The sequence below is a fragment of the Bombyx mori genome, chromosome 4, assembly GCF_030269925.1.
Source record: "Bombyx mori chromosome 4, ASM3026992v2".
Lineage (NCBI taxonomy): Eukaryota > Metazoa > Arthropoda > Insecta > Lepidoptera > Bombycidae > Bombyx > Bombyx mori.
Genome location: NC_085110.1, coordinates 7,689,744 through 7,717,525, shown reverse-complemented (window position 1 = coordinate 7,717,525; position 27,782 = coordinate 7,689,744). Strand labels below are relative to the sequence as shown.

Here is a 27,782-nt window from a genome sequence, read left to right as displayed (position 1 = left end):
CTACGGAACGTTCGAAATTACTCATTTCTGCAAATTTTCAAAAAAATATAGCAACACCGGCTAGTGACTATGCTACAAAGTGCGCAGTTTCCTTTTCCTCCTTTGTCATTCTTCAGCTATTCTTTGCGCTGCGTGCGTATCTGCGCTCGTATTTCTACAAGAGCTAAATAAAATTGGCTGCCGTTTAGGATTCTGCCAAGTAGATTGTGTATATTTTAATTTTCAATATTATCCATAGCTTATTTAGGTATTTAATTATCAATAAATACCACATTCAGACACTTGAAACAATCACTCAAATTACGCAATAATTAAGAATGTTAATTTAAAGGATTGTAAATTTATGTGGATAGAATGTAATATATGTAATGATTTTGTTGAAATAGTAATTTCGTGGACTGAGTCTCTAATTCTGAACTGTATAAATAAGAAATCAGTGTTTCGTTTGTGAGAGTACTGTTTCATACACAAGACGCCATATTAGAATGGAAAAATTTAGGGCGTGGCACATGAATTTTGATTGCTGTTCTCGGAGTTAAATTAATTTGAAGTTATCTACTGTAAAATTAGAAGAAATGGTAAGTGCGATAATTATTAAAATTGTTATGAATTTCTCAACCCACTTTACATAAGTAGCAAACTGAATTCACATACGTAGGTATCGATTTCATGTCAAATCATTTAAAGACTTTGAATATAAAGAATTCATGAGTTCTAAGCAATAAGTCGATTTTATTTATAATGGTTTAAAAATAGATATGAAACGTGGTGTAATTTGGTTGGCATGACGTGGTTTCTAGAAAGAAGGTAAGTAATGGCGTGACATCCGTCGGTAAATGCTTCAACGTGATTGGCTGTCGCCTACTTTTGTAAGAACAAAGAGTGGACTTTGATCATTGAATCGGGCCGCGGATATTTTATTGATTTAATATGATGCAAGACAATTATCATTAATTTGAAAATTCCTGAGTGTTGCAATCGTCTATTTTCCATCTGTACAAACATAAAAAAATTTAAAATACACGCCCTTTTTCAGGTAGACATTGCTAATTTGCTTGTTTTCTTTTCCAAACGGTCATTGTTCATCTTTATGGGCAACGCGTTATTCAACAAACGGTAAATAGTGGTCGTGGCCCAAAACACGTCACTTCGAATCCCCCCTATCCACAATCGGTGTTTCTAGGCATTCCAAGCACCAGTCACCATTTTCATCGAACCTTTCGAATGCGACCAAGGCTTCGTCATGAAAATTAAATAACAATAACAGCCCACTGAGTTGCCGGATCTTCTTAGTGGGTCGCGATTCCGATACAATGGTAGATTCAGCGAAGCACTGTCCTTGCTAGGGTTAGTGCTAGCAAGACGCCAAGCTGGATACCAGAGAGCTTGCCTAAACGTCCAGTGAATCTAGGGTGACCCCTCGAGGTTTCTGAAATAAGAAGTTAAATAAAGTTATCAATTCAATATGTCAATCGAGACCTCATTGTCTTGAGTGAGGATGAAGAAATTTACCAGATAGTGGTTGAGCTCGTTTGATTTATCTGTTGCAGTATAAGAACGAAAAAAAAACAGTATTAGATGTCTTCAATTTAAATATTTGTAATACTATTTTTAAGCTTTAACAAGCCAAAACAAATGTCATGAAGCATTACTCAGTGTGTTTTATAATTTAATGTTTAAATACACCACTGTCTAATGTAATAAACAAGGTCAGACATTTTATTGTTTTGTCTTCATCGATGAGTGGGAATTGTAGTAGAACATAAATTTGTATAAACATAACATAACAGCTACACTAAATGATTATAGCTTTTGCCATTAAAAGTAGCTTAGTGTAGAAATGAACAATATAAGGTTAATAATTTCGTAATTGCCTCCCAAGTATCCACACTATACCGGTTGTCAAAATTTTACAGGTGTTAAAGACCTAGCTATGTTATATTCTAGGACATTGATCTCATATGTTTTGTGGAATTAATGTTCCCAGGTCTAATGGCACTAGTAACACTAGTAACAGCTTTTACTGATATGCTTTTTAACTTATGAGATTTCAAAATGGTTAAAACTCTATTTCTGGAAGCATTTTCAATCCTACAGAAACTTTTTATTTCGAAACTCCTCAGATTCAGTCCTTAAAACAGAGGGATCGATAATGTTTTATCTATAAAAATTGCATCACAACAAAACTTCAGTGGAAGGAATCCTCATTACCTCTAAACCTTGTTTGAGTCCAAATATACAATGACCTGACCGTTGACCTTCTACTAACTAACTTTTGTTTATGGATTAAAAATACAAATCATTAATTTGAATAAAAACTTTTAAAGGATTATTTTCATTTAATTGAAATACCTTTCAGCTATTGTTTTATTACTGATATCAGATTCTTATTCAGAGTGATCAAAATAGTTTCAGAGAGAATCTTGCAAACTATTTCAGTCTATGCTGTCCAAGTGTATTCATGACAAGACATCTGAGCTGCTGTTGCATGGCATGAACCATTTTAGTTTCACGCTGTTGAACTATCCAAGTTTTTTTTATTTTCAAAGGGCCCCTTATTATTTAAGCATATTCCAAAAGAGGCTTTACTTATGTACCAGTAGTATAATATTTAAAACTTCTGGTTCTGAATTTTATGTCCAATTTAACCATATATATATGCTTCCCATTTGAGATAGTTACAATTTTTTTTTAATTGCTTAGATGGGTGGATGAGCTCACAGCCCATCTGGAGTTAAGTAGTTACTGGAGTCCATAGACATCTATACCGTAAATGCTGCCACCCACCTTTAGATATGAGTTCTAAGGTCTCAGTATAGTTACAGCGGCTGCCGCACCCATAACACGTTGACTGCCATGTAGGTCACCGGTGCCCTACGTGGCGCTCTGAAGTAATTATGTCGATTTCTCTCTTCGATCTTACTAAAGCGCCAAAATATCTAGTAAACTATGAGAAAGAGGAATCCGAAAATATCGAGAATGAATATATTTCTAAAACACTTAAAAGAATAAAACATGTACATTAACAAACAAAAGAAGCAAATTTAGGCAATCAAGGCTCTTAGTAACAGAAATCGACATAATTACTTAAGTGCGCCACGCAGGGCACCGGTGACCTACATGGCAGTCAACGTGTTAATATTCAATTCAATTATACCTAGAGGTCCTGTAATTTACTATCTAGATGTTTTTATGATTTAATGCGAAGATGTTTTAATATGCGCTATTTTAAGTACTACGGTAACAGTGGTTAATGTAGTTACGTATTTATTAATATACCTAATAATCTACGATAAGTAGCAGCTTGGCTTTGCCTCCGGCATTTCTGACACCCATGAACGACGGTAACCACTCACCAACAGAACAGGGGCCGTGTGGTTTCCCGTCTGCAAGGTTCTTAAAAAATAATAACATTTAAAATTGTTTTGGGTGAAAGTCAAATTACTTAATTCATAAATTTGGAAAATTTATAAACACACCCTACTTTCCACAGTTAACAATATATTAAATTTCAAATCATTAATTAATTATGTATGCCAATTTAGCATATATATATACCTATGATATTTAATTACAATTCAACACTATTGTTGCCATTAATATTAACACCAATGTGGAAACAATATTTCTTCTGATAGTTACAATCATCATTAGTTTGGACCAATTTAATGTGGTGAGAATAAATCCAGAAATCTCTAAAATATCAAGAGTCAATGAAAAAAGAACCTAACTTCCTGTTTTAACTTAACTGTTTTTTGTAAACTTTATAACTGTATTTATCGGTGATTTCAAAGGGTTGATGGGACTAAACGTGTCACTGGGACCTACATTTATCTATTGTGAATACTCAAAAGTTTTTTTTTTTGTAAAATGTTTTTGAAAATGTCTGTGACTATGTTAACTAAAAACTGCAATATTTTCGTTAGGCAGAAATATTCTAGATGTCCTTGAAGCTATATGTACTTTTTGACAGTGAGTACATTTTGCCACTATATGGCGGTACAACCTGCAACATACACAGTGTGTGTGAACTAAAGCCTAGTTAGTACATATGCGTGGGCAATGCAAACTCACAGAGTAGTAGTGTTCATAAGAATCCATAAACTAACACAAAAACAAGACTACAATAGTTTATGGAGCCTCTTTACTGTATATTGTATAGGGAATCTTATTAAAATTCTTAACAGATGACCATGGCTTTCTTGACTGTACCAGTGATCAAATTATTTAAGCTGTAGTATGCAGTTTTCCTGTTGTGCTTTGTCAGTGATCTTTCTAGCTTTCAATAGACGCCTTAGAAACTCTGAGGCGTCTATCGAAAGCATTGAGAGTAAATTCTGATATTAGTGAGGTTTTGGGCAGCATGAAGGCGCCAATGCTGGCAATTTAGAATTAAACGGAACATAATATAAACAATTTATAAAACGTGCCTTTTTTGTATTATCTATGATCATTTACTATGTAAAGTAATTTTAGAAAAAAGTAACCACTGTAAAATCAGTTAATAATGTTAAACATTTATGTCGTAATTTGGGGGTTTTTAACATAATTCTAATCTCCCAATATAATTGGGTTGACTGCTGTTAAATATATCATAAGTTTTACCTTTTTTGTTACAGTCCAGCATAGAACCAAAACAACTTCTTGGGTGCCTTAGTGGACTTCTTTCTAATAATGGTGGCATTAAACGCAGAAACGAAGTCCAAAGGATTGCACGGTATGTAGAAGAAACGAATAATAATATAATAAAATTTGGGAAGTTTATTTTTAATCACAAACTCTTTTCATTTCAGTCTTATGTCTAAATATTCTAAGAAATTAGTATCTAAATGTATCTACATACAAATTCTGAAGTGTACAGAAACTGAACTATTGGATTTGTTCATGAGGTATAATGGATGGCTTTTAATTCACTTATGGTTAACAGAAAGCATAGTAGCAAAAAACTGGCCTCTTGTGAAAGAATTACTGGAGTTATTGTTGTTGTGTCCTGTCGACTTAAATCGACTTAAAACTAATAATTGTCCAAAACTCGTTAAAGAATTATCTAAGGATGGAGATCACTTTGGTAAGTGTTAATATTTGATTAAATCCACTAGACAACTACTTTCATTATACATATTTTAATTTGGTTCATTGTCATGATACCTTTTTTATAAAGCAAAAGAAAACTAAATTTAATAATAACTAAAATTTATGACGTAATGTCTCTTTGTGGATTTATCCAAAATAATATAACAAAGCAGATAGAGCCAATGACTCGTAATTTCTAATTGTCATTTTGAATTCAAAGTAAATAACTAGATAAAACTGAGAAATTGGTTTTGTTTTTGATTAGTCAATGTGTAATTTGGAATGACAATAAATCTCCTTATAAGTTTATCTAGGTGTGTCATTTGTAAAAATAACATCTCTAAACGTGTATTTTCCTTAAAACTAAATATTCATGACCAAATCATTTCACGCGAGTAAGATTGACAAGTTTTACAATAGTTCGCGTGTTTATTACATATTAATAATTGTTAACTAAATATGTTAACTATATATGTAATAATTGTTATATGTTCATATTTTAAATGTGTTACACTTGCATTTTGGCAAAAAGTTCACGTTAAAAATTGTTTGTCAAATATTCATCAGTGATCCGATCTACAAAAAAAATGTCCCAAGCTAGCAATTACACAGGCTACTATTTCTTGAATAAAGATGTTGACTATTCGGGAATTGGAGAATCAAACCCGGATTCTGTAATGTAGTAGTTGAAGTCATTAACTAACTAACCAACAAGGCAAACAAAACACGACTTCGTGTCTGATAGATAGCTTAAAGACGTAAAAAATTTATCTGTTTAGGAAATATTGAGACGGTTAAGATAGAAAATAAGACCGAGAATAACTGTTCGCAAAGATGGGATTTGTGTGCTTAGTGCGAGTTGTTTAACGTTCTCGATAGCGTAACAGTTAACTCAAATTTATATAGGGTTCGTTCGGGGAACGTTTACCTACGTTTGCGGCTAGGGGCGCTATTCCAACTGCATAGAAAGTTGACTATACTTTTAAGCTTTCGAGAACGTTAAAAAACTCGCACTAAGCGCAGTGATGGGACAAAATTAGTTCGAAATGCTTCATATTACGCCTATCATAAATTCCTGGACTATTACTATATAATCTTCATGTAAGTTGACATTGACGAACATTGACACCAATATATTATAATTTAAACTAACTACTAATAGTTAATTCTAAGTAGTTTATATTATCTAGTGTCTTATAGTTATAATAAAAAAAATATTCTCTTTTTAGCTATTAGAGCACTGGCTTCAAAACTGGTTGAGCAATGGTTAAAAACTGTACAAGGAGAAAAAGTAGTTCCTGTTTTACTGTCTGATATTCCTCAGATAATTAGTGATGGCAACGGTGAAATAAAACCGGAGATAGTTAAACTAAAATCTGAGGTAGAACAAGCAAAAGATACTGCAGAAAATGAAGAGAGTACTGTTAAAACTGTTAAAACTGAGGAATGCTGCAAGAGTGAAAGTATAGAAATAACGCCCACAGTTAAGGAAGAAAACCAAGAACCTTCCAAAACTGAAATCAAAATAGAAACAGACCAACAACTTGAGACTTTGCCTGTCCTTAAAATTAGTTTAAAAGATGGTGTTCAAACAGTGTTGAAAGTTGAAGATACTGAAAACAAAGATTTGAAAGAATCCCCAACCAGTGAAAAGTTGAAAGAAAACTCCAAAAATAAAGATAAAGATAAATCGAGTGAGAAAACCAAAAGTAGTCACACGAAATCAAATAGTTCGAAACATTCGAGTAAAGCACGTTCTTCGAGTGATAAACATAAGAGTAGCAGCAGCTCTAGTCGACACAGTAGTAGCAAGGACAAGAAAAAAGATAAGGATAAGGATAGAAGTTCTCATAGTTCTAAATCTAAAAGTGATAGTAGTAAGAAATCATCCAGTAGTAGTAGTAGTAGTAATAGTAGTAGTAGTAGTAAAACAAAAGATGATCGTAGCACTAAAAATTCTGAAAAAGAGAAAAGAGAGAAAGATGAGAAACTTGGTAAGAAAAAAGATAAAGACACAAAAGAAAAATCGGATGAAAGTAATGAACATAAGACACCTTCAATATCGAAGCTAGGAAAAATTCCAAAGCTTAGTGATTTAAAAAAGGAAAAGCCTTCTATATCAATAGAAGTGAGAAAGCCTGACGATCCAAAACCGAAAACTGTAAAAGCTTACAATTCAAAATTTAGGAAACATGGATTGGAGGAGGAGATAAAACCGCCGCCATCGCGCTCTGTACTATTAAATAAAAAAGCACCACCACCACCCATACCTCCCATAGTCTCTATACCGAAAAGACATTCTCCAGTACATAATGAAACACCACCTGAAAAGAAACTTAAAACTATGGAAATAGTAGAAAAACCTGGTTCTATTAAATTAATACCTCCCAAACCAAAACGTAAGTATAATTTGAATTTTGAACTGTTGAATTTTATAATGATGCTGATTATTTTTTCAGGTGTTCATCGGGGTTTGCATCACTTTTGCAAATCACAAAGTGTTACATTTTTTTTTTGTTTCCCTTTCATATGTGGTAAGTCTAAGATGTACAAATTAACGGGCTTGGAAGTGTATCTTCTTCCTGTAAAATATTTAAAAATAAATGCTAACTTCACAATGAATCTTTCCGTTAAAAACTACCTAGCTTTGTTTAGACCGAAAGGCTGGCAATGTGTAATTCAACGGGCTGCTTGTTTGATTCAACTACTACGGATTGAAGAATGGTAACAGACCTCTTGGAAATGACTGGTGTCTCTCTCTGCTCCTGATCTTCGTAGATGGAGAAAAGAAGTAAAACTATAATTTTAAGGATTGAAAAAGAAAAAAATTATATTCGCATGCAAATATAATTCTTGAGCAAATTCATTGTAACCTGTTGACATAAGAACGCAAAACGCACTAAGTAACGTTTTCAAACTCTCGAAACAGACCAGATTTGTTGTTATTAGTACTGTATTCATTTCCGTAGTATTGACAATATAAGTTTCGAAGGTAAAAATCTCCCGTAACAAGAAAGCAAAATTGAATTACAACTTTAGAATATTGATAATTATTTTCCGTCAATCTCAAGAAAATTTATACCACCAATGACATTTCATGGAATTACAATCTGAATTAACCAATCACTTAGTCGTAAAATAATAATAAAGAAGACAAATGCACAACTTTCACACAGGGGCGAGGTAACTTTACAAGGTCGAGGAAATAGCCTGATATAAATAAAGATAAACCAATTATCCAGTGGCTATCATATTTAGTCTCACCCGTGCCTCGTAATCATTGAATTCTTCAATAGAATTTAATTTCCCTGGTGAGAAAAGCGCTTGTAATAATATAGATAGTCTAACGTGTGTACGCTGTGACAGTGCACATTGAATATCTAGGTATGCAGCCCAGACCCAAGTAGACCGCTTTTTTGTCTACTGACGCTCGGTTTGTCCGTGCAACTGTCCATCGGACTCACTGCCGCTCTTGAACAACCGAACTGCGTTCAAGCCGAAGTTTTGGTAATATGAATTGTCGGTCCATTAATTTACTGATCTATTGATATTAAGACGCTAATGTAAGCTCTATGATGGCGGGTAAGCTGAAGACTGGGTAGGGTGTTAGAGAGAACACCATAGGTTTATCCTCTCCATTAAGTTCGTTTTTTGGTGCCACTGGAAAAACGATTCGCTCCGATGATAATAGACAGTTATTTTGATATATCATAAGCTAACACGTATCTACTGAAAGCTGACAACTACTGATACTACATATTAAGACTGATCAAGTTATTGAAATGTTCACTCCGGTTGATACCGTAAGTGTCTTACCAGTTTTCATCGAATTCCAGTGGCGGTAATAAAAAACGAACTTTAAAGAATTTCGAAATATGTGCTTTATAATATCCTACCAGCACTCTTCAGTCTACCCGTGATTATGGTGCTTGAAACAGCGATGAAATACCGGGAACTCAATAAAAACCAAAAGAGTGGTAAGAATTCTTAGGAAATTAATAATAATCTAATTTAGGTAACCGCGAAGGTATAAAAAAAGTAAATAATTTTCTCTAATTCGGTAAACCCGCTAATAGGCCGTAGTAAAACATTACGTTGCGTTGCTGCAATATTGATAGGGGTAAGTACAGTTACGTACCTAGGTAGTTATTTTGTTGAAATAAGTGTGATGCATAAGAGTAAAGTTTAACAGCATAATTACTGGCCGTATTAATACCATTAATATTTTTATTAATAATACAATTAATAAGAATATCAATGAAGTTAAATTGGAAGACGTCATTCAATGAAGCCGTTTAGTATTATAATTGTATAACTGTTTAAGTTTTCATATCACCTTGAGAAAAAATAAGTGACTGAACAATACAAAAGCCTTCAATGGCTGTAAAGCAGATTTGGTGCATTTAACTTTAGGCTTAGTATAACAAGTTATAGCTGAGACTATTAAAGTCCTTGATAAATAAAAGAATTAATTGAAATAAATAAAAAGAAAAATACCAGTTGAAATAAGTAGATTAATTTAATCTCAAATCACTTTTTATATATAAATATAAATCTGAAATTAAAAATAATAGTGATAGGTTTTATAATTTTACATACATCTACATCAGTGATTCTCATTGTTCCGCGGCATTTTTGTGTGCCGTCAAATTTCAAAAGTGTGCCGCCAAATTTTGCGAATATATAATAATGTTAATATTATTAAATTATATCATTTTAAAAGAAAAATATTTTAAACATGAATATATATTGAAATCCACAAAAAAAAATAGTATATTTTAGTTTATTTCGTAAAAAAATTTAATTTTTTGATAAACTATTTATGCAGTGTGTTGTAAGTAAATAATTTTATCTTTTTTTTTTGTGTGCCGCCAAATCTTGAAATCGTTAAATATGTGCCGCAACAAAAAAAAGTTTGAGAATCACTGATCTACATAATTGAAATCCCTAAATTTTATTAAAATACCAATATGTTAAGGGTGACGAGGGAATTTAAAACTCTTGAAATCGCGATTATACTTCATGTTACCTAATAAAATTCTAAAAACTATTAGGTATAATGAATTGCAGACCCTGTTGATTCAGATTTGGAAATTGGTGGTGAAAAGTTCTTCTTGTGTATTAACTATTTCTTCTATAGGTAATGTCCCTACCTTAATGTCGTTCGTTTACAGTTTGTCGCCTCATATAAGGCTGACTACTCTACCATTTATTTATACACAGTATATCGTGAAAATATTCTGGTTATAGAAATAACACGCGAATCCCGGTCAAATTACTTTTTCCGGAAAAATCCAAGTTTTCTATAAGTTAGTAGTGATACGCTCAGAGATTTTGTACAAAATTATGAATTAAAAAAATCGCTATTTTTTGGCACATATATCTGTAAGCGTGAATCGTATGGGTATTAATAAAAAGAAACTCGTACAATATTCTTAAACTAACTAAATTGAAATTCTGTTTCGAATTACGGTAAGCTGAAAATTTAAAATAGTCCTAATCGAATTTGAAAGTTTCATTACATTACGGTAGTTTAATAAAATATTCTGGTCTGTTCATTCGAGAAATGGCTTACAACGTTGATTAGTGCCAAATATTTTTCATAGATATTCTTTCTATACACAATATTATAACAGTCTGTTTGTTTGTTCGTTTAAGCTCTGTAATCTCCATAATGGCGGAGCCAAAAGTCATTTATTCGAGATGGGCTTGCATTAACGTAATATTGGAACCCGATTGATAAATAAAGAGTGTACTAAATTTGTCAGTAAAATTTTAAAACTGAAATTTACTTTGCTGCGCATTTAAAACAAGAAATAACACGTAAATTGCATATCACAAAAAAAAACATTGTCAGTAGTTAAAACTGCTTTTACTGTTTTTTCTCGTGTTTATTATTTTATTTTATATTTTTCGACCAATAATATGAAAGCGGTTTTAAAGATATCTGACAAGTGAAAACAAAAATACACATTTATATAAGTTAGTTTGCCTGCCGACGTATTTTTGACGAATTACCGAAATTTTCTGAATCTTCTGTAACGTTTCTGTAATAAACCTCATTGCAAAAAGAGTAGTACCTAATTATCGACTTAAAGCTGGTGAACGGTCATACAAGGGCAACGCCCGGTTACACTCGAGTGATCCAGTGGCGATCAGTCCCATATAAGTTAGATCGTAGCAATCTAACAAACCGAATCTTAGTAATAAACTTAGCTGTTTATAGTCATTAATAATACCTAAATTACCTTTTGCATTGCGAATACATGAATCTTATATACGTTACGCACGAACATACACGTTACCACCTATTTAGGAATGTTCATTTCTAACTTTAAAAACTGAGACGCATAAATTGTGATAAGATCAACAAAAAGTGGTAAGAAATGGACTTGGTTTAATTTACACGTGAAAATAGATAGTTAAACTAAAAAAAACCGTTGGACAGTTGAGTTTAATAAACGAAAATTGCACCATATTTTTTAATAATGCCTTTTTAAGATCTCTAGCACCTTTTTACTAGATTTCGCGCGAGTGGACATTCAACCTATGAAACTGAAGGTGAATAGCATTTCAAGCCAATCTGTGATTGAAACTTTTGGTAGTACTGTTTGATTGCCTGCTGAGCTGCTGCTTCTGCTGACTATCACCTCTAGAATTATTTCGATCCTTCGTAGTCAATGCAACGATAGTAAGGATTCCAATTGTATTATTTATAAAGTATTCGATTTTAAAAAAAAAATTAACGAAATTGACGATAACATTAAAATATTAGTGGGGATATGCACCTTGCTCTTGTGAAATCTAATTAATGAGAGTAACAATAAATTAAATTTGTGTCTGATTGAGAAGTAAATATCATTTGCGCGTTAGTGAGATTATCTGAAAAATTACACATAGATGGATTATTTTAATTAATGAAAACCGTCTTTCATACTGCGTTCAACTGCATCAACCGAAATTGAACCTATCAATATATAGGTACGTACATACAAAATCTAATTCGTATGTAGATGTATGTTTTAGGTTCAATAATATTAATTTTCCATAAAATTTATAAATAACATTGAGATTCCAAATTTAGTATTCAAAATTACGTAGGTAAATAATATCAGAAGAAGCCGTAAAGCAAACTCTATTTCACATATTTGCCACTGCAAGCTTCTAGATTTTATTTCAACGAACGTTTGTTTGTATCGTCAGTTACGATATCATTAAGATTATTCGATTGACATTTCATTACAAAACAATTTCCTCGAAGGCTTCAAATCACATTTAGTTTAGCTATCGGCGATGTTTATAAGGATAAAGATTTTTTTTATCTCTTATGGCTATTTTAGAAGCAGGTGGCGTAACCGAAATTATTGCCTATGTAGCCATGTAGAGTATCAATAAGTTACCAACAGGGGTGTCGCTGTGAAGACCCTTGAACACATTTCACATTTGGGTACAATCAGAAAGGCAACAGCTCTGCGCGGTTTCAAACTTGCATCAATTTGAACGAGAGGCATGCACGATTATTACCAAGCCATCAGTCCATAATATTCTTGGTACCCTTACCAACTTGATAAAATCTGTCGCTCCTCTCCGTAATTATTGGTATATCTTGATTATAAATTGAATATAATTATTGAAATTAATTGGCTCGCGCTCACTTATTCAACGTAGGTGCCAACTTTTAAGAGGAAAATTATACAAAATTGAAATCCCGATAGGATTGGGTTACAAATGAATTTCACCTAAATATAAAGCAGTTAGCCATTAGGTCTCTTGTCGATGTCCACGGTAAGTAATCACTTACCAACTGGTGTCCTGCATACTCAATCTGTTTCATCGGGAATTTCAATAATACGAATGTAGGTACTTACGGGTTTAGACTAAATAAGTTGCCGGAAAATGATGATACTGAAAACAATAAAACATCTATTTATTTGTTTCGTACGTGTGGAATGTTTGCGTAATGGTCGCGTGTTTGAATCGTAGTTGTCTTTAATGTGGTTATCTTGGATAGTGTTTGCCTGAACATCTTTGAGATTATTTGTCATGACAAGACGAAACTACGACAACAGTTCGCTCTGACGTGATGATCAGAACAAATCGTTGCACCGGCACAATTTAATTACACGCATAGGTACTGTTGACGTCGAACAGGGTAGTAGGCCGCTTACCTTCATATATGAGCTGTCTGCTCTTCAATATCATCATGAAAGGATCGCAAGAAACTGTTATCCACGCGTAAAAATTTAAATAATTTTCTACAAAAAAGTATTAAAGGGCTTTACTCATAAGATATTTTTTATTGGTTTAATTTGGTAGGAAAGCAACAAATGCAATCTTCGGCCGTGCCGATTATCATTTGTCTGTGCTACCAACCCTGACCAATCTAAGTTATAAATGAGAAATTAAAAATGGTTGCTCGTGACCAGTCTCGAACTTACATCTCGCACTAGAAGCACAAAATAAGTAGCGTGTTTGCTACACGCATAAATATTAATGTTTTCCTGAATACTCGCATTCCTTTTACGCATTTTTATTTTATTTTTTTATTGCCGGTGTAGGCAGACAAGCATACGGCCCACCTGATGGTGAGTGGTTACCGTCGCTCATGGACTTCAGCAATGCCAGGGGCAGAGCCAAGCCGCTGCCTACCGTTAAGCATTACCGCACTGTATTATACTGTCACTGTTAAGGGTAAAACCAAACCAAGCGATCGAGTGCCATTTCTCGAATTGTAGCAATAGTTTCTTAAGTTAGAAATGAAAGTAGGCTGTATTACCGTATATTCAACAAACAATTCAGAATCTACTTGTACATCTTAGACTTACCATACCATTTAATGTTTTGTTTAATAACAATTTCATTTGCAGGAAATGTTTAATAACTTGTAACTATTTGCATCAAAATTGAAACTGTTCTAGGTTTTTACAATACTTTGTATGTTTTTATATGGTTTCATTATACTAACTCAATCAATTCAAACTTGATGCAAGAAATTAAAAGCCCAGTAAAATTCTATAATTTTTTATTAATTTAATACTTTTTATTTGTTACAGCCATGACACTTTTGGAAAGCGATATGTTTATGGATGCACTCAATGCTTCAGCGACAAATAAGAAGGAACCAAAGAAAAGAAAAAGGCGTACGAGCGGATCGAAGGATGGCAATCCTAATGACGGATCACCTCCACCTACACCGACATCACTCAGTAGTCCCACAAGCGAAAGTAAATCTGTACCGCCAAGGTTTTACCAAGATACTTTGGATGCAGAAGAACGTAAAGACAAAAGTCATGAAAGTAAAGAACCAGTTAGTCCCGTGACCACAGAAAATGAAGTCGAAGACGACAAGATGGACGTTTCTGGGCCGCATACATTAACAGTTAATGGATTAAAAGGGGTTTTATGTTATCATAGAAAAAAAGGTCCCAAAAAGAACATTAAATGGAAACCTGACAGTGAACTAGAAACAATTCATGTATTTGACCTGGATGAGACTGAAAGAATAAATGTCACCAAAACATTCACGGATATGAAATATTTAGAAAGAATACACGAAAGGGAAGCTTTCGAAAAAGCAAGAAACCTTAGTAATGACGACGTTATGGAAGAACGTACAAATTGGAAGCCTTTGATTTTAGTAGATTTAGAAGGACAATTACAAGTAGATTATGGCAAAAACAGTAAAGAGAAAGATATACAGGCACTACGACAAAAAGTAACCTTACAACCTTTATATTTCAACAAGGCAATGATTCCTGATTCCCCAATTGAACCAGAATTAGAAACTCACACCTATTCTGAACCCTCAATAATTCCCTTGGAAGATGTCACTGGAAATCAAGATAATATAAGTGATTTTAGAAATATGCCTTGGCCTGAACCGAGAGGTAATGCTCCACCCCAAACACCGAGTAATATGACTGTTGGTGCTAGTCCATTATTCCCTAACAATCTCACACAATTTTCAAACACTTTTCCTAATACGCAATTTCCTGGAGTACCACCTGCCTTCCAAGGCCCTAACATCGTTCCTGGTGAGTGGCAAAATGGAATACCCCAACAGATGATACCAAATGGAATGCCTGGTCCAATAGGAACCCACAATTTAGCACCAGGTGTGATGCCTCCCGGAAGCCATCCACAAGGTATGATGATTTCACCTGAGACTATGATGATGGCTCCGGAGATGTTCGGAAACCCAACTCCAATGATTCCTGTACCACCGGAAAGTTTCAATATGCAACAGAATATGTATCCGATGGATTTCAACATGGTAGGTCCTCCGGGACCGGGCCCCGAAGGTTTTAATGGCCCTGGCCCTGGTTCTGGTCCCGGACCTGGTAATTTTAGAGGAGCCATGCGTGGTCGCGGTGTCAATGGTCATTGGCGCGGAAAGGGTGCGGGGAACTGGGAAAATCCGTCCAGGGGTGGTAGAGGAGGAGGCCCTCGCGGGAACCGAAAGACAATTTGTATGTATTTTCAAAGGAAGGGATCTTGTCGGCAGGGCGATAATTGTACATTCTTGCATCCAGGTGTGAACTGTCCTTTTTAAAGAGAATAAATGTAAATATCTAAATTAGCCATATTGTAAATAAATAAAGTAAGATTAAAAGTAAATTAGCTGTAAAAGAGTTTGATACTCAACAAAGACTGGTAAAATAGCAAAAGATATAAATATATTATAATGTTATGTATATAAAAGTTTGTACTGAGTAAAATAGATACGTAATTGAAACACTTGCTTTTTTTTATACAATTTATGTAGTAAGCATGACGATTTAGTTTTAAATAAACCTAATCTTTTATATTGATAAAATAATGAATCAATAATGAAACAAAAAGTAGACACATAACAATATTGACCTAGACAATGTAGACAACATTGTTGAGACACTGTGACTGACATCAATAGTTTAAAAATGGTAATTTAGTTAGTTAAAAGGCGGCAGGTGACATGCACATGAAAAACAATCGTAGCCACTTTTGTCGGTGACTTGCTGATGCCTTAACTGTGAAAATTTGAAAATGATTAATATAATTAAAGATTTCTAAGCGTAATACGTCAGATTTAAGCCTTAGTATAAACCTGGCAATGTTGAGTGGATACCGAAGTTCAAAGACATCACAATGTGTATAGCGCCATCCACTGTGAGACTTGAATTATATCTCTAAACTGTATAGTAATTACCAAACTTACTGGTGGTAGGACCTCTTGAGTCCGCACGGGAAGGTACCACCACCCTGCCTATTTCTGCCGTGAAGCAGTACCTAATGCGTTTCGGTTTGAAGGGTGGGGCAGCCGTTGTAACTATACTGAGACCTTAGAACTTATATCTCAAGATGGGTAGCGCATTTACGTTGTAGAATTCTATGGGCTCCAGTAACCACTTAACGCCAGGTGGGCTGTAAGATCGTTCAACCATGTAAGTAATAAAAAAAATACTATAACTTTGCAGTTTTAATTTTTATTACACGATATTATTCCTTAACTCCATCTGTGACCGTGTATAAATGTGCGAAAATAAAGCAAAGTCACTGGAGATGGCTTCTCGGATTCCTTCAAAGAGTCCACTGAAGTCTCAGTAAATACCTAACCACCATTTTACTGAGTCTTTATTTCATCTTTCAGCTCATCTCGTTTCGTTTAGTTGCATCCCAATCGATTACAGTCTGAAATACAACAACATTACCTAATTTGGCACCAAAATATTTTTCATACAACAGCGCCCCTAGCGGCAAACGTTCCAACTCCATACAAATTTGAGTTAACTTTTACATAAGGAGGGTAGAGGTAAGGAGAACCGTCTCTGTATGAAAAGTGTCCGTTAAAATCTGCTAAATAAGGGTGGTACTACAGTAGCAACCGAGTAAATTTAAAAAAAGGCGCTGAAAGTTAATAGGTTGAGATAGAGAAATAAAAAAGGACGAAAGAACTGTAAGCACTACAAAATCACAAAAAGTATTTTATTTAAAGCTAATATGAAAATGCAATCGACGTCTCCACGTTTTACCACAGTAATTTTTTTATGTTGTATTGACGAAATTAGTTTGGACTACGTAAACATGTGAGGTATTGTATATTACACTGTCACTAACTACTTTTTTCATTAAATATATTAAATTTCCTAACTCAGCATACTTCAATCAGTTAACAGCTGCTCAATTCATATCATACCCTGTGCCTATGCTAGCGCCATTCTGGAGGATTTTGAACTATTATTTAGTACTGAAAGTGGGACACTTCTTCAAGCTTCTCCCATATGAGACGGTTCTGCTTACCTCTACCCTCCATACTTTTACATAATTGAGATGGCTAAAAAACTCGCACTATGTATGTACTTGCACACCGAGTAGGTATCGTATCTAATTTAAAGTTGAAGATTTTTGTAAGTTTGTTACTGGCAATTACAGGATCACAAGAAGCCAATTGCCATACTTAAAAAAGAAGATACCAGATGATAAGCACCAACGATTATCCCTATTAAACTTAGGGTGTTTATTTATTTATGTCAATGGCCTCGCGGACCATTCGCTGGATTAATTTGTTTTTCTTTGGATCCTGCAAAGGTATGCTATGCGTAACAGATGTTAGGCGTCGTGGCCTAAGAGATAAGACGTCCGGTGCATTCGTGTTGAGCGATGCACCTGTGTTCGAATCCCAGGCGGGTACCAATAAAATTTTTCTAATGAATTGCGTACACATCAACAAATGTTCACGATTGACTTCCACAGTGAAGGAATAACATCGTGTAATAAAAGTGAAACCCGCAAAAATTATAATTTGCGTAATTAGTGGTGGTAGGACCTCTTGTGAGTCCGCGTGGGTAGGTACCACCGCCCTGTCTATTTCTGCCGTGAAGCAGTAATGCGTTTCGGTTTCAAGGGTGGGGCAGCCGTTGTAACTATACTGAGATCTTAGAACTTATATCTCAAGGTGGGTGGCGCATTTACGTCGTAAATGTCCATGGGCTCCAGTAGCCACTTAACATCAGGTGGGCTGTGAGCTCGTCCACCCATCTAAGCAATAAAAAAAAAGGCGTACTGATGGTAGGACTTCTTGCGAGTCCACATAGTAGGTATGTATCACCACGTTGCCGACTTCTCCTGTGAAACGGTAATATTACGTTTTTGACGTGACAACGTCTTATAATTCGATGGAGCCGGCTGCACGCACGAAAAAACATGCGGCGTTACCTCGCTCTGAGGCGTTCCATTTAAGGCTTGAAGTGCAAGCGAGAGCGCGCAACGAGCGACAAAGAGGCACAATCGGCCTCCGCGTTCGGCAGCGTTCGACATCTGTCTCTCTCCTATTTGAGTAAGCGATGCATCCGCGTGGACAGCTACTATACAATAATACATTTACATGTTTTCGTCAAGTATGAAGTTCAGTGAATGTGGTGTCAATTGTTTATAGCAACGATGAAAAATGAAACCATTCCATCAGTATTTTCTTATGACGTTGTCACGTTCAACTATCGTCAGTAAACCAACTTTACAGACAACCGATTTTTTTGTTTGAAGGGTGGCAGCCGGTTTTTATAAAAATATATATAAATATAATGTAAGGATTCATAGATACTAAAAAGCTTAAAACAAGTTGTGCCGATAAAGTTATTTCACAGGAAGACGGGAATGCGTTTGCATTTTTTAAAGAATCAATAACTTTTGTTCATATTTTCATATCTTGTGAAATAAATTACATTACTGTTTTTAGGTATTTCTATAACGGATCAACGGATCGATGTAGGATCTGCGGTGTTTATTAAATATGTGAAGATTGGTAGGTTCTCATAAGCTCTCGAAGGGCTTCGTAGGTTTAACGGAGTACCTGGTGATGTCAGCGATTGGCGGCGCCACGTCACTTTTACAAATTATGACGTCAGAATCGCTAACGTCAATAGATTCATTAATGTCATTGTCTTCCATGTCAACAACATTCCAGAGTTCCTTGTCCTCCAAAAGTAATTAAGGCTCACTTTTCCGATGAATTCCATTTGTTTTATTTCAAGTGTACAACAATAACAAGAGAAAGCTTCACCTCGTTCGGCTGCTCGAGGTGGAATAGGTGTAATAACTACAGATTGTATCTTTTTAGTTTTAGTTTCCTATCTTCCTATCTAGGGGTTATGCGAGTGTAATCGGGCGAGAATTGTGCGACAGTAGTCACTCGTATTTATAGTAGAAAAGTGGGGTAACTTAATCATTAATTCTCTTGAATACCGTATTATGCTTATATGCGTAACATTAAGGAAACAGTTACTTAACTAAGTGGTAATGTTGCGCTAGTATATATTATTGTTGTTGTATTGGGAATAGCCATTCGAAAATTTTCACAATTTTGCACTTCGGCAAACAATTTATTTTTCTAATTCAGTTCCATGGTCAATGTAAAATAAATAAAATGAACTGCTTTTTTTAAGAAAGATTTTGTATTACTAGCACTTCATATGGAATTTAATTCTGAAATACAAATTTATTATTATTATTATTATTATTATTTACTTGTCAGGCAACAGACATGGCTTTGACCTTTGTTACGATTTGGCTGTATGGGCTATGTGCTATTTGTCTGTCTAATGGACAAATCAAATATGTAGGTATATACCTATATAGATCACAGTGGTTTCGAACAGGTGAATGAAGTTAGCCCCTCAAAAAAAAATTTTTTTCCTGTTTTCTACTTATTTTCTATTAATTCGTTTGTTCATCATTTGTTCTTGATTGTTCACTGTTAATAATTGTTTGTTCCCCATTTATTTATTTTAAAAAAAATATTAAAAATATATCTAAAAGTTAGCCCCTCGATTGCAATTTTTAATATTTTTTCGTCCTTAATTACTCGTAAATATTCATTTTCGATTGTTCTTATATAAAATACGTTTGTTCTCTTTCGAAATTACTCATTTTTTGTTTAATTAATTGTATTACTTGAATAAATGTATACAAAATATGTGTACTGCGCATGCCATAAGTGTATAATCTATGGCGCATGCGTCAACTATAATGCCTAAACTTTCTACGCGGTTTTAATCGTGAAAAAAAAAACAATTATAAATCCTGAAGGATCAATTAATTGGTATACAGTTTAATTAAAAAAATTAAAAAATAAATAAATAAAATAATGTGCATTCGCGTAAAGTTAGACCAAATACATTTTTTCCATCCTCCTATATACTTATCGCTATGAAGGTATAAAAAAGATAGGTTAAGAGTTCACATAGGTAATATAAACAAATAAGTAAATATGTTCATTATTTATCTTTCAAGAGATAATGTAGGTATACATTATAATAACATTTTGACACAGTCGAAATTATATTCCTAACATTAGTAAAATAACATTTTAATATTTTTTTTATAGGTTATGTATTGAAATTGTTGGAAAATTATTTCATGTTTTAGCTGGAAAACGACATGGAGAATTATATGCAATACAAGATAATGAGCTCCATCAAATGAATTCGAATGAAACCAAACTGTTTACCATCCAAATTCGATTGTCGGGCAGATAGAAAACGAAAATTCACTCATAGTGAACCTCGGCCTGCATTTGTGAAACGGCAAAGACTCACTATTATCAAGGAAATTGAAGAGACGACTAAAAATGAGATGTGTCGTATTATTATACCTTTGCCATCTTGTAGTCAAGGTAGGTGTAACTGTCAATAATTAGTTACACTCACAGATCTCCTAATCAAATAACAATATCAGAAAAAATGAGAATAGTTAGTTAGTTAGTGGAAGTAGCCAAAATGGGCAAGTGGATCTCAGTTCCTATTACATAAGGTACTAGGAAGTTTGTGAAAATGAAAATTTATCACAGTGTAATATCACTTACTTACTTTAACAGTGAAGGAAAACATTGTGATGAAACCTGCACACCTAAATGTTCTTAGGATTTTCTTAGGTGTGTAATCCACCAACCAGCACTAGGCCAGCGTGGGGGACTAAGGCCTAAAAACCCTCTCAATGGTAGTGAAGGCCAGTGTCCAGCAAGGGGATATATTATATGGGCTGATGATGATGACTAGGAAGTTAAATACTACTACTACTACTACGACAGTACACATATAATCCTATATATTTACAAACTATACGTTTGTTGGAAATTGCTAACATTATTTCATATTTCCAGATGTCCAGCCACTTGAAAATAGGTGTAGTAATGACAAAGCTATCCAAGTAGCTCCAGCACAGGAACACAAAGGCAAGGCAAGTGTGTATTGCCACATCACCCCTTAATATATCTGAAGCAAGTATAAGTAAACAATCAGAACCAGCAAAAAAAAAACTGTTGTTCCTGAGGACAAATTTGACAGTGATGAGTCAAATGCACCAGCAACAGAAGGATCAACTGTTGACTATGAGTTATCTCTCTATATCTCCACTCCATCAAAGACTTGTGCACTTCAGACTATAGCTCTCAAGAAGACTAAAAAGTTGAAAAAATGAATGTGTTAACAACTTTATCTAAAGTGAAAAATAAACAACGTTTATATATTTGTCTTCCACAAGAATTATGTTTCATAATAGGCTTGATTGAGAAACATACAAATGTTTCTGAACAAAATATTATATTATGTCTGATGAGAATAACATTAAATAGAACATTCTCTCAATTGGCTGATGATTTCGATTTATCTGTAAGTCAAGCAAGCAATATATTTTTCAACAAACTCCCAGAAATTGCAAATGTAATATCACCCCTTGTTAGACTATAAAAAAAACAATACAATAAATATATATGCAGGAAGGATAATTGATGTCAACTTGGTGGAAAATAGAAAGTTTTTAGATAGTTTGCCACCTACAAAACTCTTTAATTAAATAAGTAATCCTTACTTATAAATAGGAAGTTTTGTAAGTATTTTCACTCTTCATTCAGAAACTACTGAACAGATTTTAATAAGACTTTTATGCTGGTCTTCTATGGCTAGCAACTCATTATTATTTTGATTCTGTTTTCCACAAATGTGCTAAATATGGGCTTATATATATGAAAAGGAATAAATATTAATGTTATGTAACCTTTGTACCTGTATGTTAAGAATAATTTTTAATAAAACATAATTTAAATTGAAATATTATTTTTATTAAATCACATTCACTTTGTACACATCAATATTTTGTACTCCCTAAAAGGAAAATAGGTATAAAGTTTTTTTCAAATATTTAACATTACATTTTTGTGTAAGATTAGAAAATTGTTATTCTTCCAAAAAGAAACTACATTATCTAACAACTGTGCAACTTACTCGGAATCAAAATCAATACCTACTAATTATAGTGACCTGATTATTTTTTTCAAAGTTGCTGGATGCTACACAAAAGTAGCAAGTTTTACTTTTAGCACAATACATATGCATTTGAACTTGTGCATAATATCTTTCTTTAATTTTTTTTGCCGTTTTATTTATGGAAACATAGCATTACTCACTTGCTTGTTTGTAGATCTATCAAAAAAACATAATTTATGTTTTTTTTAGCACAGTGGGCAATACCCTATTATTCATATTAATTATATACGGCGCGGCGATGCGAAAATTCATTACTGAATTATTTACGAATGATAGGCATAATATAATATTTTAATTCGCGATCTGTTTATCATTTTTAATATATGATTTAAAAATAAGTTATCTTTAATATTTTTAATTTTGTGATTTATGGGGTGGTCACAGTCATTATTATAAATATAGAAATTTTGAGGAAATATAAATGTTTAATACAAATTATTTTGATAATCGAAATAAATTCATATCAATCCAAATTCATATTTGAACTATGAAAATTGTATGGTATGTAAACAGAAATATATTTTATAATTATAATGACTATTTATTCCATGCAGTATCGGTTAGAGAAGCTTGCACAGCTTCTCTAACCGACACTGCAACTAGAATAAAGTCTAATAAAGAATAGCCGAATCTACGCGTGCCTGTACAGGTCCCACAGCAGTGATGCAGGTTCAGCTCTGTTTGAGCATGTGCAAGAGGGGACTAGCCGCGTGCTTGAGCAGTACCCATCTGCGGAGGTGGTGGTTCTTGGAGACTTTAACGCTCACCACCAAGAGTGGTTGGGGTCCAGAACCACTGACCTCCCGGGTCGGACTGCCTACGATTTCGCCTTGGCCTACGGCTTCTCCCAGCTGGTGACACAGCCCACCCGTGTCCCAGATATCGAGGGGCACGAGCCTTCTTTGTTGGACCTTCTGCTGACCACAGATCCGGCCGGATACAGTGTGGTGGTCGACGCTCCGCTTGGATCGTCTGATCACTGCCTTATTCGTGCTGCCGTACCACTCTCTCGTCCTGATCGTCGAACGACGACCGGGTATCGAAGAGTTTGGCGGTATATGTCAGCAGATTGGGATGGACTGCGTGAATTTTACGCATCCTACCCATGGGGGCGGTTCTGCTTTTCCTCTGCTGATCCTGACGTCTGTGCGGACCGTCTTAAAGACGTGGTGCTCCAGGGGATGGAATTGTTTATTCCCTCTTCTGAAGTGCCCGTTGGGGGTCGCAGCAGACCCTGGTATAACAATGCCAGCAGGGATGCTGCACGCCTCAAGCGGTCCGCATACGTGGCATGGGATAATGCCAGGAGACGTCGGGATCCTAACATCTCAGGGGAAAGGCGGAAATATAACGCCGCTTCCAGGTCCTACAAGAAGGTAATTGCCAAGGCGAAGTCGGAGCACGTTGCTAGAGTTGGCGAGCGATTGAAGAGCTATCCCTCCGGGAGCCGTGCTTTTTGGTCGCTCGCCAAAGCTGCAGAAGGAAACTTTTGCAGGTCTAGTCTCCCACCACTGCGCAAGTCCGATGACAATCTGGCCCACAGCGCGAAAGAGAAGGCTGACCTTCTGGTCAATCTCTTCGCCTCGAACTCGACTGTGGACGACGGGGGTGCCACACCACCGAACATCCCCCGGTGTGATAGCTCCCTGCCGGATATCTGCTTCACACAGTGTGCAGTCAGGCGGGAGCTCCGACTCCTGGACGTCCATAAGTCGAGTGGGCCAGACGGCATCCCCGCAGTGGTTTTGAAAACGTGCGCCCCTGAGCTGACACCTGCGCTAACGCGTTTGTATCGCCTCTCTTATTGCACTAACAGAGTTCCGTCTTCATGGAAGACCGCCCACGTCCACCCTATCCCCAAGAAGGGTGACCGGTCGGATCCATCGAGCTACAGGCCTATCGCGATAACTTCCTTGCTTTCCAAGGTGATGGAGCGAATTATAAACACACAACTCCTGAAGTATCTTGAAGATCGCCAGCTGATCAGTGACCGACAGTACGGTTTCCGTCACGGTCGCTCAGCTGGCGATCTTCTTGTATACCTTACTCACAGGTGGGCTGAAACCTTGGAGAGCAAGGGCGAGGCTCTTGCTGTGAGCCTTGATATCGCGAAGGCCTTCGACAGGGTCTGGCATAGGGCACTTCTATCGAAGTTACCATCTTACGGAATCCCCGAGGGTCTCTGCAAGTGGATCGCTAGCTTTTTGGATGGGCGGAGCATCACGGTCGTTGTAGACGGTGACTGTTCTGATACCATGACCATTAACGCTGGCGTTCCACAAGGTTCGGTGCTCTCCCCCACGCTTTTCATCCTGTATATCAATGACATGCTGTCTATTGATGGCATGCATTGCTATGCAGATGATAGCACGAGGGATGCGCGATATATCGGCCATCAGAGTCTCTCTCGGAGCGTGGTGCAAGAGAGACGATCAAAACTTGTGTCTGAAGTGGAGAACTCTCTGGGGCGAGTCTCCGAATGGGGTGAATTGAACATGGTTCAATTCAACCCGATAAAGACACAAGTTTGCGCGTTCACTGCGAAGAAGGACCCCTTTGTCATGGCGCCGCAATTCCAAGGAGTATCCCTGCAACCTTCCGAGAGTATCGGGATACTTGGGGTCGACGTTTCGAGCGATGTCCAGTTTCGGAGTCATTTGGAAGGCAAAGCCAAGTTGGCGTCCAAAATGCTGGGAGTCCTCAACAGAGCGAAGCGGTACTTCACGCCTGGACAAAGACTTTTGCTTTATAAAGCACAAGTCCGGCCTCGCATGGAGTACTGCTCCCATCTCTGGGCCGGGGCTCCCAAATACCAGCTTCTTCCATTTGACTCCATACAGAGGAGGGCCGTTCGGATTGTCGATAATCCCATTCTCTCGGATCGTTTGGAGCCTCTGGGTCTGCGGAGGGACTTCGGTTCCCTCTGTATTTTATACCGTATGTTCCATGGGGAGTGCTCTGAGGAATTGTTCGAGATGATACCAGCATCTCGTTTTTACCATCGCACCGCCCGCCACCGGAGTAGAGTTCATCCATACTACCTGGAGCCGCTGCGGTCATCCACAGTGCGTTTCCAGAGATCTTTTTTGCCACGTACCATCCGGCTATGGAATGAGCTCCCCTCCTCGGTGTTTCCCGAGCGCTATGACATGTCCTTCTTCAAACGAGGCTTGTGGAGAGTATTAAGCGGTAGGCAGCGGCTTGGCTCTGCCCCTGGCATTGCTGAAGTCCATGGGCGACGGTAACCACTCACCATCAGGTGGGCCGTATGCCCGTCTGCTTACAAAGGCAATAAAAAAAAAAAAAAAAAAGAATAAGAATAAACTTTTCTTCGAAGCTCAATTCTACAAGGGTATTCAATCAGATAGCTATCTATCTGTCGTTCCTGTATGAAATTTTGGTATGTCGAAATCTTGGATAAATCAAGAAAAGCTAAATAAAGTATTTACCTAAAAAATATGTTTATGCTTAAAGTCACGTGTTTATGTTATTCGAAAGTATTATCCTCAGGAACAACAGTTTTTTTTTTGCTGGTTCTGATTGTTTACTTATACTTGCTTCAGATATATTAAGGGGTGATGTGGCAATACACACTTGCCTTGCCTTTGTGTTCCTGTGCTGGAGCTACTTGGATAGCTTTGTCATTACTACACCTATTTTCAAGTGGCTGGACATCTGGAAATATGAAATAATGTTAGCAATTTCCAACAAACGTATAGTTTGTAAATATATAGGATTATATGTGTACTGTCGTAGTAGTAGTAGTAGTATTTAACTTCCTAGTCATCATCATCAGCCCATATAATATATCCCCTTGCTGGACACTGGCCTTCACTACCATTGAGAGGGTTTTTAGGCCTTAGTCCACCACGCTGGCCTAGTGCTGGTTGGTGGATTACACACCTAAGAAAATCCTAAGAACATTTAGGTGTGCAGGTTTCATCACAATGTTTTCCTTCACTGTTAAAGTAAGTAAGTGATATTACACTGTGATAAATTTTCATTTTCACAAACTTCCTAGTACCTTATGTAATAGGAACTGAGATCCACTTGCCCATTTTGGCTACTTCCACTAACTAACTAACTATTCTCATTTTTTCTGATATTGTTATTTGATTAGGAGATCTGTGAGTGTAACTAATTATTGACAGTTACACCTACCTTGACTACAAGATGGCAAAGGTATAATAATACGACACATCTCATTTTTAGTCGTCTCTTCAATTTCCTTGATAATAGTGAGTCTTTGCCGTTTCACAAATGCAGGCCGAGGTTCACTATGAGTGAATTTTCGTTTTCTATCTGCCCGACAATCGAATTTGGATGGTAAACAGTTTGGTTTCATTCGAATTCATTTGATGGAGCTCATTATCTTGTATTGCATATAATTCTCCATGTCGTTTTCCAGCTAAAACATGAAATAATTTTCCAACAATTTCAATACATAACCTATAAAAAAAATATTAAAATGTTATTTTACTAATGTTAGGAATATAATTTCGACTGTGTCAAAATGTTATTATAATGTATACCTACATTATCTCTTGAAAGATAAATAATGAACATATTTACTTATTTGTTTATATTACCTATGTGAACTCTTAACCTATCTTTTTTATACCTTCATAGCGATAAGTATATAGGAGGATGGAAAAAATGTATTTGGTCTAACTTTACGCGAATGCACATTATTTTATTTATTTATTTTTTAATTTTTTTAATTAAACTGTATACCAATTAATTGATCCTTCAGGATTTATAATTGTTTTTTTTTCACGATTAAAACCGCGTAGAAAGTTTAGGCATTATAGTTGACGCATGCGCCATAGATTATACACTTATGGCATGCGCAGTACACATATTTTGTATACATTTATTCAACTAATACAATTAATTAAACAAAAAATGAGTAATTTCGAAAGAGAACAAACGTATTTTATATAAGAACAATCGAAAATGAATATTTACGAGTAATTAAGGACGAAAAAATATTATAAATTGCAATCGAGGGGCTAACTTTTAGATATATTTTTAATATTTTTTTTTAAATAAATAAATGGGGAACAAACAATTATTAACAGTGAACAATCAAGAACAAATGATGAACAAACGAATTAATAGAAAATAAGTAGAAAACAGGAAAAAAAAATTTTTTTGAGGGGCTAACTTCATTCACCTGTTTCGAACCTACCGATTTTTCGGTATTTCTACCGATATGGGCTCTGTTTTACCTTTTTTTTTTTTTTTTTTTTTTTTTTTTTTTTTTTTTTTTTTTTTTTTTTTTTTTTTTTTTTTTTTTTTTTTTTTTTTTTTTTTCCTACCTAAGCTGAGAGCCTTGAGAGGCTATGTCAGCGTAACCCTAACTTTTGTAGGTGAGCTCACGGGGCTCAAACCTGATGACGTTGCTAACAC

At 35.5% G+C, this 27,782-nt stretch overlaps 1 protein-coding gene and 1 long non-coding RNA gene across 13 annotated transcripts; one reads left to right on the top strand and one right to left on the bottom strand.

Annotated features, from left to right (window-relative positions):
* The first annotated feature begins 54 nt into the window (after positions 1-54).
* Positions 55-22,155, top strand: LOC101738402 (serine/threonine-protein phosphatase 1 regulatory subunit 10). 5 transcript variants are annotated; one of them, XM_062668185.1, is made up of 7 exons: positions 55-578; positions 4,620-4,717; positions 4,794-5,068; positions 6,303-7,472; positions 14,127-20,149; positions 20,476-20,722; positions 21,209-22,155. In XM_062668185.1, the coding sequence occupies exons 1-5, from the start codon at positions 576-578 to the stop codon at positions 15,623-15,625; spliced, it is 3,045 nt and encodes a 1,014-aa protein (XP_062524169.1). In that variant the 5' UTR covers positions 55-575; the 3' UTR covers positions 15,626-20,149; positions 20,476-20,722; positions 21,209-22,155. The 5 variants fall into 5 exon arrangements, with proteins under 5 accessions (XP_062524169.1, XP_062524171.1, XP_062524170.1 ...); XM_062668187.1 differs by having other exon boundaries at positions 20,435-20,722; XM_062668186.1 differs by having other exon boundaries at positions 14,127-20,262.
* LOC134198758 (uncharacterized) lies at positions 22,144-27,532 on the bottom strand. Of its 8 annotated transcripts, none has more exons than XR_009972932.1 (3): positions 26,960-27,313; positions 26,532-26,819; positions 22,144-26,045 (listed from the first exon to the last, which is right to left on the bottom strand). It is a non-coding gene; the product is annotated as an uncharacterized LOC134198758 (long non-coding RNA). The 8 variants fall into 8 exon arrangements; XR_009972937.1 differs by having other exon boundaries at positions 27,105-27,313; XR_009972933.1 differs by having other exon boundaries at positions 26,532-26,778; positions 26,960-27,310.
* Between the last annotated feature and the right edge of the window lie 250 nt (positions 27,533-27,782).